At 45.2% G+C, this 12,746-nt stretch overlaps 1 protein-coding gene across 2 annotated transcripts in view; it reads left to right on the top strand.

Annotated features, from left to right (window-relative positions):
• Positions 1-12,746, top strand: part of LOC115459482 (zinc finger FYVE domain-containing protein 21-like) — a 41,999-nt gene that overhangs the window by 13,050 nt on the left and 16,203 nt on the right. For both annotated transcript variants that reach the window (XM_030189288.1, XM_030189289.1), the window contains exon 3: positions 6,034-6,202. In XM_030189288.1, the coding sequence (XP_030045148.1) occupies positions 6,034-6,202 (169 nt within the window). The remainder of the gene's footprint in view (positions 1-6,033; positions 6,203-12,746) is intronic.

Genomic DNA, 12,746 nt, shown 5'->3' on the forward strand with positions numbered 1-12,746 from the left:
GACTAGTCTGAACACTTTCCTGCTGGCAGGTATGTTTGTCACTTTTTCCAGGGACATGTTTCCTAAAGTAAGTGCTGTTTGTTTTATTGTTTCTTAGGTTTTCAATGGTTTTCTAAGCTGGTCGCTTTTGCGTGGCGAGAGTTCTTCCTGCAGTCCTATCCCACGCCATAACGGCGTGGGATATTCACTTGAAAACTATAACTGTTAGTGGTATTTTCTTCATGGCCACTTGTTCCATCCATATGTTATTGTTAACCAGTCTCATGTGCGCCTGCCGTCTATAGTTTTTGTGGGCTGCCTCTTTTCCAGATGGTTCCACTATGTTATGACACGCAGTTTCTGATCTTGCTTGTCTAGCTGCTATACATATATAACTTTTTACCTCTGCCAGTACTATTGTTTATTCTTGTGCCCAGATGAGCTAATGTTTTCTCCCACTGTCGGTTCCGTCCAGCTAAGGGGTACAGGAGGGCCATGAGGTAAGTCTTATTTGTTCTTGGTATAGCTCGGTGAGTTTTTTGGTACAGTATATTTCCGGCATTCTGAGAACTCTTCAGATGTCCGCGGCCATTTCAGCTCTTCCGTGCTTGTTTATTTCCTCATGCCCATGTGCATTGGGATAAGCACTGGTCTTCCCAGGGTTTCACAGGTGTGAGTCTTTGCTGTGGTAGCAGGCACTTCTGTCTGACACAGTCCTTAGTGCTCAACCATGCTGACAGCCCGCTAGGCTGGGCTGTCTGGCACTCTATTCAGTGCTCGTTTTCCCTGTTATTCTAAGGTCGGCATTTCCTCAGCACATTGTCCGCTGGTCTGGTTTCTGCTTCCTCCTCAGAGGCCGTTCCAGGTGCCTTGTGCTTGGTCACAATCTTTTTTGGGCTTGGTCCTTCTCATCGCCTGATTTTCAGCACTCGGATTTCAATGCTATGGTATGTGGCCACCTTAGCCAGGCGGTTCCATTTTACAGCTTCCCACAAGGCTTCCGCTATGGCTTCTTGAGCTATTGCGCTCAGCCACAATTTCACGTTTTTTGCACTGTTGGTGCACTCAGATTTTTAGCTGTCCTCCAGCAGCATTTCTTGCAGTTTGGAGCAGTGCCTTGCTGTTCCTGCACTGGTTTTCCTTTCTAAATTCAGCCCTGTTCAGCAGGCCCCTTTCTGTCTTGGGTCAGTTCTTCCTCCGACTATACAGTGCAGTTGTGTCCATGTGTTCTCCCTGCTGGCTTACCACAGCTTGTTCTGGAGGTTATTTTTCAAGTCTTGGACGCTGCTATTTGTTGCATTTCTCACGGAGAACTCTCAATGCAGCTAAACTTTATCTGTTTCTCCGCTTATGGGCCTCTGGTCCAGCTCCTAAGGTAGCGTTCCTCGATTTATGTTTGGTGAAAATAGCTGTTTTTTGATTACGGATATGTCTACTAAATAAAAGTTGGCATGCAGCTGTTTCTGAAAGCCCTGTTTGATGGTGGAGCACAGCTCCATCTTTCTGTGTTTAACCAACTCTATTGCGGCTGTTGGGCACTCTGCAAGTGGGCCATTGATGCATACCTAGCCATGGAGTGTTTTTCTCTCTGCCTGTGTGACATGGCTATTCCTCTTTCTGCCTGTAGAACATGCCTCCGTCTACCATGTAGCTCCATCTCTGTATATAAAGCATACCTCCATCTTTGAAAGTAGGACGTATCTCTCTTTCTATAGGCACAGCATAGCTCCATCTCTGAATGTAGAGCACCTCTCTTTTGTTTAAGGGTAGATCATAGCTCCATCTCTGAACACAGAGCAGAGCTCCATTTCTGTATGTGGAGCATGGCACCATCTCAAAAAGTTTGGCGTAGTTATCTCTTGAGTATGCTCTAACTTCCTTCTCTGTATGTGGATTTTAGCACCGTCTCTGCAGAGAGAGCATGGCTCCATCGCGGAATGTAAAGCATAGTTGGGGAAGTGCAGCATAGCTCCATCTTTGGGGACATGGCACTATCTCTGAAGATGGAGCATAGCACTATCTCTGAAGATGGAGCATAGCACAATCTCTAATGGTAGCACTTAGCTTCATCTCTGAATGTAGAATATAGCTTCATCTCTGAATGTAGAGCATAGCTATCTTTGAATGTGGAGCACACCTCCATTTTGGCTGGTACAGAATAGCTCCATTTCTGAGTGTGGGGCATTGCTCCACCTCCAAATCTCGAGTGTAGCTCTGTCTCTGCACTGGGGGTACAGCTCCATTTCTGAAGGTTCAGCATGGCTGCATCTCTGAGATTGGAGCATAGCTTCCTCTCTCCATATGCAGTTTCTATGAATGGTCAGCTTCACTACATTTTCACATGTGGGCTTCCTTCACCTGTGGCTTCAGGACGCATCTTTATCCCACAATAAGGGGCTCAGCTGAAGGTGGAGCCCATTCTCCCTCTAGGTATGCATCAGGCTTTGTCTCTGGATGTGCATTTCAGTTCCATCTGGCTGCGGAGCGGTGCTCCCTATCTGGAATTGGCATGCGGTGCCATCTCTGGATCTGGGGCAAAGCTCCATATTTGGATGGGAACCACTGCTCTATCTCTGGAGGTACACCAAATATCCATCTCTGCATGTGGACAATAGCACCATCTCTAGAGGCTGGATGCTGTCCATTTTGATCTCTCAGCCTCAGCTCGTCCTTAGCATCTCTGATTTTCCCAACTTCTCAGGGTTTATGGTTCTGGCTGTGGTGTGAGACTCATGTTGGTCTATAGAGCATTGCTCAGCCTTTCCTGTAGAGAGTGACACTAGCTGGTTTGTATGGCAACTAGTCTTTGACCTATGGTTAGCCACAGTTCTCTTCTGTGCCAGGGCTTTTTTTCTGTCTTCAGCTTGAAGCCCCCTGTTTCTGAGGTTCAACAGACTCCCTCTGGCTTATGCTCAGAGTGGCTCTGTCTTTGCATGTTGTGCAGACCTTCAGCTCTGCATTTCAGCATGTTATCTTCTCTGATTAAAGTGTGTATATAGACCCTACTGGTTTTGGTATAACTCCCTTTCTATAGTCCCCCCTCGTTTGGGATTAGGCTAGGGTTTCTTTATGCATGAGCCTCTGAGTTCTCAGTTCTTTAATGTTGCTATCTCTGGCTCTGAGGTGCATCATTCTTACCACACTTTAACTCTCATGTCCCTCGGAGATGCAAGTTGATAGCAGCCCAGTTGCAATTTGCATGTTGGGGCCTCTGTGTTATTCTGGTCGTATATTCCTTTTTTCACCCTTCTATATGTCTTCTCAACTCTCATGCTTATTATCTTTTACAGAATTGTTCCTCTTGCTGTGTTTGCCATCCCTTGGAGGTTGACAATCTCCTGACTCTGTGCGATATCAGTATGTCAGTTGAGTATGAGCCACGTTATAAATGAGCCTTTTGGCTTTTCTATGGTCCAAGTTATTTGCTGTTTAGAATGAGCCCCATTGCTTGGCTGATCGAAATTCTGAACATTCCAGGCTGCATGATACCTTTTTAAGGGGTGAATTAATTGGAACTATTTTTTCTCGGTCTCCATCCACTGGTAGATGGACACAACCCATTGGTCTGGACTGGTCAGGTAGAACTAAAGGAAAGAAAATAATCAGGTAAGACAACTTTTCCTTCATTTCTTCCTGTACTTGCAAAGTGTATAGATAGATTTTTGGAAATTAAATCTACTGACATATGTCATTCACTAATTTGAAAATAATTATTTTTTTTTCTAACCAGTTACTGGTTTCTTCTTTCCTCAATCTTCTCTTAACTTTTTCTTTCCAAGGTCTGTTGTCCATTTGCCGTTTCTTTCCTTTCCTATCTTTTCACTTCTGACATTGTTCTTTCAGTTTTTTCCATTTATTTGTGCCTCTCTGTCCACTCAGATTTCATCCAGCCTTTAAGCTCTCTTTTTACTGCATCTACTTGCACTTTTCCATATTTTTTCTCCAGCCTTTTACTCTCTCTCCCCTCTCCTCCCCCCCCCCCCAGTTACATTTCATCTTCATTGTGCAGGAGTTTCTAACCCATATTTCTGCAACTGGGAATGATGTGGAAATATTGTGGCTTGTCAGAAAGGGGCTAGTCCACTGGCATTCCTGAAAACCTTGCCTTGCCTTCTGTGATATGAAACAGTAATATTGCTTCACCACCTCCACTGGTAGGAATGTTGCTGTAAAACTGCTGCTCAAACCTAGGAGAATCATTGTTGTTGTTCAGCGTCTCTCCCTTGCTTCTGTTCTGGCTGCTAGGGACAGCATCTCTTCCCTTTCCTTCCTCTGGCCGCCATGCTGCCTGCCAAACAGAGGCAGCACAAGGTGTTCAAATCCCTGCATAAATTAAGGTCAGCAGCCTCTGACACAGACTTTGGTTTCAAAGGAGGTGGGACTGACAGCCTTTGAAGACATACAGGGACTGAAAGGCTGTGCACTGTTCTTGGGGCTCTAATTGTGGGAGTGGGGCAGTAACAATGGCACCCTGCCTGAAACAAAGTGAGAGGACCATTGCAGGGGCATTTTGGAGAAATTTGTTGCCACTTCCAAAAGTTTTGCTGCCTGAGATGGCCACCTTCCCAATTAGAGAGCCGCCCCTGCCTTTAATGTTTTTGATCCTGTTTCACACTAAGGGGCCCTTTTTAGTAAACTATATAGGCACCTATTTAGTTATTTACCACCTTTTTTGAAGGAATTCACTCAAGGCGGTGTACGGTAAGAATAGATCAAACATGAGCAATAGACAATTACAGCAGTAAAAATATTCAAAAACAATACAAAGTATGGCATGGTATACTATTTACAACGTCAACACAATACGTAACAGAACATTATAAGTGATATCAAAGGGTAAAGCAAAGATGTAACATATAGAAGGGAAGAGTTAGAAAGTAAGGTGATTGATTTAAAGAAAGTTGTACATGAGGTCAGAGAAATGGTTAAATGTTATCTCAGCTAGAGTAGGAGTGGATAAACATGTCCTGCTGCAGTATATGCTGCCTGAGTACTGTGTGTGACTGTGTGTGTGTGTGTGTGTGTGTGTGACGAGTTAGTTGCTTCTTCCAGTAAAGGCCTGGGTGAAGAGCCAAGCTTTCACCTAGTGGCAGCTTGACCGTTAACGGCCTACTGTGAAAAGGGGCAGGGAGAAGGCATGGGCAGTGCCTTACAGTTAATGCACAGTCATCTGCTGCATATTAACTGTTACTACAGCAGATCATTTAAGTCCATGACACTACGTGGTATTGTGTATCTGCATTATCTGTCATGTACCTAATGTGCAGTCAGTGTTTGGGACATTTTTTTTTTCTCTGTGTCAACTGTATGGGAAGATGCTGGACATGCTTCAGTAGTTACCACAGAGGCATTACATATTGTGCAGCTAATTCAGTTTTTACCACACTTCAGTAAAAGGGCCTCTGCGTTCTCTTCTTCGTATATCAGCAGCCCTAACTACAAGGAGAATCTTCAGCATGTTGGCCTCTAAGAAGGAATTGAATGCTTTTATGGACTATTGCCTGATTTTGTCAGAGCTCAGATAAAGAATTAACTGAAAACTTGGATTTTAGTCTCCTTTGTGGACCTACCAGGGACATTTTTTCTCATTGCCCCAGTATTTGCTTCCTTTGCTGTAAAAGTTAGTTGCAGGGTAGGGGCACACAGCATCTGTAATTTAAAAGAGAGAAAAGGCATAACATCTCAGCTTGTTAAATAGCGATCACTGTGTTCTAATGCTTGATGGAAAGGCAAGGTTTGATGTCCTTTGGATTAGCAGATAGGAGTGGTTTATGCATTTATTGATTTGAAAAGATGCTCAATTAGACTTCCGAGCAATTAGCTGCATTTTGACCCCTGTAAAAGGCTTTGTTTCCTTATATTTAAATGTATTTAGAAATCTCCATGTGAAACTGGGAATAAACTGTTTGCTGATGTCTAGAGCGCTGAATAAGATACTTCTCTGCTTTTTCATGTGCCACTCTTTGCAGCTTTAGAAGATGTTGCTAATGTGCTGTAGCGCTTTCTCTCTTGTGAAGAGCCTTAACATGCTGCCATTGTGCTTTGTGTGGCCAGCACCACTGCCGAAGGTGTGGGAAGTGCTTCTGTGACAAGTGCTGCAGTAAGAAAGTGCCTCTGCCTCGGATGTGCTTTGTGGACCCTGTACGGCAGTGCGCCGAGTGTGCGCTCATTTCGCAGAAGGAGACGGAGTTCTATGACAAGCAGCTGAAAGTGCTTCTGAATGGTGCGTAAAATCCCTGTATCTTCCATGGGTTCGCATGTTACACAGTGGCATAAGCTTTTTAGATTGAAACTACGCTGAATTTTACATTCTGCTTTGAGTTGTGTTGAATTTGAGCTATTTTGCTCAAAGACAAGTTTATAAGTTTAATCTTTAAATTGCTTTGGACTTGAATTCTAGAGTTCTGTTGAGAAATTTGAGTTTTCTGTAGCAAACCAAATTGTACTTTGAATAAATTCAAAGTGGTACCTTCTTTAATTAGATAGCAATTTAATTTAAATTCACTTTCCCGTGAAGTATTTTTGATGCACATATAAAACACTTTTATTGTAAAAACAATCATATTTAAAAAAAATGAATAAAGCCCAGTTGTGTAGCAACTGATGAGAAGTGGAGAGTAAATGTTAATTTCTGAAGTCAAGCAGGCCTTCATATTCTCACAGCTGGGTGATATCATCCAACAGAGCCTGGTGCAGACGCTGACTACTTTCTAGTAGTGTCCCACTGCGCATGCGCTGGTCCCTAAGTCTCATTTATTTTCCTGCAGGGTAGGGAGGATGCTTTTTGTGGTGCACTCTCCCTTTCACAGTGCCTTTCTGTGTGAGTATATTTCCTTTTCTAGGCTACTATTTTTTATTCTTCTTTATCTTTTCTACTTTCCCTTTATTTTAATTAGTTTTTTGTTTTTTTTTACTCTTCAAGTTTCCTTTATTGTTCGCGAGCTGCTTGGCCCATTTAGGCCAGAGTACCGACCTCAATTTGAACGCTGCCCCTTTTTTGGTTTACAATTGAAGAGTTTAATTTGGCCGCAGATCTTTTCTCGATGTCCCAGAAGACCCCCATTCGCTTCAGGAAGTGCGCCCAATGTAATTGGATGATTTCTGTGATGGACTCACACTTAGCGCATTGGGTGCCTTGATCCTGACCATGTGCCTTACTCTTGTTCTCTGTGTTTAAAACTGAGGTTAAGGACACACAGGATGCGGCAGGTCCAACAGGAGAATCCTTTTAGTTCCTCGAAGGCTGGTACATCGGCAGTGAAAGCATTGATCTTCATGGCTACCAAGGCTTTGACATCCAGTGGGAGTGCACCAGCATTGAGAAGGTCTCCACCTCTTTTGATAACAGTCAGTGAGAGCATTGGACCCAACACCAGGGACACATATGGGTTCAACATCGTCTTCATGCACCAAAGGACCACGATGCTGAGCATCAGGGGAAGCCCAAGAAGCACAAGCATAGGGCCTGAACAACGTATGTGTAGAAAGCACCAAAACATCCGAGAAGTACTCCCCCTCTTTAGAAGAGATGCCAGTGCGCAAGTCTCCAGGCAGCCAGGTCCCTGCCACTGGTTTGGCACAGACACTTTCTCAGACTGCCTCTCTCAGCTTCCCCCCCTGCCTTCGATAAGCGAGCCATGCTCAGGGAGAAGCTGGCGTAAACGCTGCAGCTTTAACCTGCTCGGGCATAGAGGGTGCTTGGGCCAGCTGCAGTTCAGCTCCAGATTCTTCTGAGGCTCAGCCCATGCCTGTGCAGAGATCCTTTATACAGGCACCTCGAAGGGTGTTGACATTGATACATACCGTACCACTCGCAACGTTGGAGAAGGAAGCTTCCCCAGAGTTGGACGGTAGGGCTGTACCTCGGCGTTCTTTGTAGTATGGACATGGTTCCACTGAGCTGAGGCAGGTACAGACTCATTCAGCCAGGTCTGAGTATTGATAAGTCATTCATGAGACGCAGAGGAGGACCTACACTTCTTCTCACAGTTGTCGTCTTATGGGCTATCCTCTCATTCCTCCCCATTTCAAGAGAGATGTAAATCTCCACCTGAAGATCTCTTTCACAGTTTTTTTTTTGTTTTTATTTAGAGAGGTGGCTTCTGCCAACCCATTTAAGTTAGACTGAGGAAGAGTCTAGGGTAGAAATGTTAACTGTTCTAGACTACGAAACCCCTAAGAAAGGGGTTACAGTACCATTGCATCCTATTCTTTAAAGATGCACTGAAGAAGAACTGGGAATCTCCCCTCTCAGTGCAGATTGCACCTAAGAAGGTGGATAGGCAGTTTCATATCCAGAAGGCCCAGCTGCCTCACCACTCTCTGGTGATCAAATCTGCCCTCTAATGAACTGGGATTTGTGGCTTGGCGCCCCCAGGTAGAAAGGCTCTGACACTGGACTTTTTTGAGAGGAAAGCTTTTCAGTCCTCGATACTTATTGCCCGCATCCAGTCCAACCAGCTCTATTCAAGCCCTTACCTGTAGTACACTTTTTTTTTTTTTTAATGGATTCTCTTCCACAGGAGCAGGCCGCAGAACTTTGCCAGCTGGCCAGTAAGCAGCTGGAGTGTGGAAAATATCTGGCTAGGGATGCATATGACTCTTTTTTTTTTTTTTTTTAATATATATATATATATATATATATATATATATATATATATATATATATATATATAAATATAAATACTAGTAAAAAAGCCCCGTTTCTGATGCAAATGAAACGGGGGCTAGCAAGGATTTCTTCTGTGTGCATGTGGGAGTGTATGTGTCCCTGCCCTCTGCCCTCTCTCCCTTCCCCTATGCTGTCTGTCCTCTCTGTCCCCTCCCCCCTGGGAGTCGAGTCCTTCAGTGTTAAGTTTCCTGCTGTGCTGTGTTTGTGTTACAGAGATAGTGAGGGCTTCTGCCCTCTCTCCCCTCCCCCCTCTGAGTCCTTCACTGTTACAGAGAGAGCGATTTGATTTCGTGCTTTGCTGTGTTTTCCTTCACTGTTTGTGTTACAGAGAGAGCGAGGGCGGGGCAGACACTCATGGGGAAACCGGATATCTCTCCCCCTTCACACTTCTGGCTGGAGGCTTCATTTAGAACGTTGGTGGTGCCTTTTATATATAGAGATATAGCATCCAGACTCTCCACCGTGGGTGCGAAGATGTGCAGACTTTCATGGCTGCAGTCTGACCTAGAACCAATGGCTCAGGAGAGGTTGCAACCCGTTTGGAGATGAGGTAGAGATGTCACGGATCTCATCAAGAAACATACAGATACCATCCAAACTCTGTCTCTGCAACCTCCAGCTGCAGCCTTCTCTTCTAGGAGGTTTTTGAGTGGGCCTAGGCAGCAACCTTTCTATCAGAGGCATAGGTTTCCACCACCTTCTCGCTTTGCCCAGAACCCCCTGATCCAGTGTTCTCTGCGTTTCCAGTCCCGCCCTCAGAAGCCCCAGCTGGCTCCCCAGTCAAAGCAAGGGACGAACTTTTGACTGGCCCTAGAGGAGTATAGCCGCACTCAAAGTAACCGTCCTGGACAGCTTACCAGCAGAAGGAAGGCTGAATTTTTACCAACACAGGTGGCCACTTGTAACCTCCAACCAATGGGTTCTTCAAATCGTCTGTCTCGGTTACACCTTGCATTGGCGTCAATGACCACCAAATTGCCCACTGAGCGCTTCATACATCAGCTCTCAGAACAAGCAGGAACTTGTAGAGGAAATCTCTGCCCTTCTACAGGCCAATGCGGTCGAACCTATGCCACCAGGACGAGAAGGGAAGGGCTTCTATCCCAGGTACTTCCATGTGCCCAAAAAGACAGGGGGATTTTGTCCCAAGTCCTGAATAAGTTCCTGGTAAAAGGTTTAGGGTGACTTCCCTCGGTACCCTTCTCCCCATGATTCAGGAAATCGATTGGCTATGCTCTCTGGACTTGAAGGATGCCTATATCCACATTTTAATACTTTCCAGTCACAGGAGGTATATCGTGGATTTTGGATAAGGAAACACCACTACCAGTACCACATTCTGCCATTTGGTCTCGCGTCAGATCCCAGGGTATTTACCAAGTGTCTGCCAGTAGTAGCAGTGTATGTGCGCAGACTTGGCGTGTATGTGTTTCCCTATCTGGACAATTGACTGGTCAAGAACATCGCAGGAGGGGGCGACAATCAATGCACCTAACTACTCGGGTGTTGGAGCTCCTAGGGTTTGTTATAAACTACCCCAAGTCTCAACTTCTTGTTCAGTGATTGGAATACATAGGAGCCCTGCTCGATACTTCCAGGCTCGAGCTTTTCTTCCGCAAGTGAGGGCAGACACCTTGACAGCACTAGCGTCGCTGGTCTGCAGCAACAAGCAGGTCACAGCTTGACAAATGTCGAGATTGATGGGCAACATGACCTCAACGGTGCATCGCTCTCCCATGGCACGGCTTCATTTGAGAGTGGCCCAGTGGGCCTTAGCTTCCTAGTGGTCTTAGGTGGCTAGGAGTCTAGTTGATGCAATCCAGATTCTGCCAGAGCTAACTCATGCCCTTCTCTGGTGGACAATTTGATCGAATTTGACTCTGGGACTACAATTCCAAATTCCGCCTCCTCAAAAATTGTTAACAGTAGATGCATCCAACCTGGGCTAGGGAGCTCATGTAGATTGGCTTCATATCCAGGGAACTTGGTCTGCTTAGGAAATAGATCTTCATATCAACCTTCTGAAGCTGAGGGCCATTTGGAATGCTCTAAAGGCTTTCAGAGATCAGTCAAAGAATCAAATTATTCTCATTGAAACAGACAACCGGGTTGCAATATTGTATGTAAACGGGGGGGGGGGGGGGGGGGGGGGGGGTACATGTTCCTACTCCTTATGTCACCTCTGAAACCCTTTTTAAAACTTGGCGTTACATTGACCACCCTCCAGTCATGCTTAATTTTAAAGATAATTTACATAATTAGTAGTAGCTCTGCAAGTTCTTTTTTTTTTTTTTCTTCTTCTTCTTCTTTACTTCTCAGTACCCTGGGATGTATACCTTCTGATCTAAGTGCTTTGCTATTCTTTAGTTTGGCAAAATTGCCCCATTACATATGCCAGGTTTACAGAGATTTATTTTTGTTGTTGTTGTAGTTCCTCTGACTCATCACCATTCAATACCATTTCTGGCATCTCCCTCTTCCATAGCATCCTATCAGACCAGCCCAGACAAATGGATTGTATCCCTCTACCAGTGGATGGAGACAAAGGAAGAAAATAGTTTGTGACTCACCCCTTAACGGTGTTATGCAGCATAGAGTGTTCAGTATTTCCTCTGTCTCCCAAGCGGATAGATGACGGACTAACAGCCCTGCTCCTGACAGTTTCTGTTGAACTTTAACTACCATCTTGGGGTTTTATTCTGAGTTGTTTGGGGTGCCTATTTGGCTTGTTTCCTGAACCAGCGTCTCAGCTGTGTTTCAGTCGAGTTGGGAGGGGGGGGTGCTCTCTAGGGCTTATTCTTCTGACTCCAATTCACTCAGACTTTTAGATTTCAAACAACTTCCTGCCTTAGTGAAATATCTGCACGTCAGTAGAGTATATACCTCACCAGCTGGTAAGTTTATGACCTGATTGAGTCAGTTGGTCTTGAAATTTTAGTATTAGCCATCAGGCAGATTTTGATCACCACTGCTTGGCTATTCAAAATACTGAAATTCTATGCTGCATAATACCTTTGAGGGGCAAATCACAAGAACTATTTTCTTCCTCTGTCTGCTGGTAGAGGGACACAGCCTATTTGTCTGGACTGGTCTGATTGGACTAAAGCAGTGGTTCCCAAACCTGGTCCTGGAGGCACCCCAGCCAGTCAGGTTTTCAGGATATCCACAATGAATATTCACAAGAGAGATTGGCATGCACTGCCCCCACTACATGCAAATCTATCTCATGATATCAGGCAAGGTATTACTTTTCCACATCTTCAGTGAAGACTGAGAAAAGAATTCATTTAGTCTCTTTGCTATGGCTTTGTCTTTCCTGAGTGTCCCTTTTACACCTCAGTCATCTAGCAGTCTGACAGATTTCTTTTACTGGCTTCTTGATTCTAATATACCTTTAAAAAAAAGATTTTACTATCAGGCTTATTTTCAAAAGAGGAGGACGCCCATCTTTTGACACAAATCGCAAGATGGGCGTCCTCACAGGGTCGCCCAAATCGGCATAATCGAAAGCCGATTTTGGGCGTCCCCAACTGTTTTCCGTTGTGGGGATGACCAAAGTTCCCAGGGGCGTGTTGGAGGCTTAGCGAAGGTGGGACTTGGGCATGCCCAACACATGGGCGTCCTCGACCCACAATGGAAAAAAAATGGGCGTCCTTGACGAACACTTGGATGACTTTACCTGGTCCTTTTATTTTTTTTTTCTTACGACCAAGCCACAAAAAGGTGCCCGAACTGACCAGATGACCACCGGAGGGAATCGGGGATGACCTCCCCTTACTCCCCCAGTGGTCACTAACCCCCTCCCACCCTCAAAACATATTTTTAAAAATATTTTTTGCTAGCCTCAAATATCATACCCAGCTCCATTACAGCAGTATGCAGGTCCCTGGAGCAGTTTTAGTGGGTGCAGTGCACTTCAGGCAGGCGGACCCAGGCCCATCCCCCCCCTACCTGTTACACTTGTGGTGGTAAATGTGAGCCCTTTAAAACCCATGAGAAACCCACTGTACCCACATCTGGGTGCCCCCCTGGTGTACAGTTGTGGGGAGAGGGTTTTGGGGGGGCTCAGCACACAAGGTAAGGGAGCTATGTACCT

The sequence above is a fragment of the Microcaecilia unicolor genome, unplaced genomic scaffold (assembly GCF_901765095.1).
Source record: "Microcaecilia unicolor unplaced genomic scaffold, aMicUni1.1, whole genome shotgun sequence".
Classification (NCBI taxonomy): Eukaryota; Metazoa; Chordata; class Amphibia; order Gymnophiona; family Siphonopidae; genus Microcaecilia; species Microcaecilia unicolor.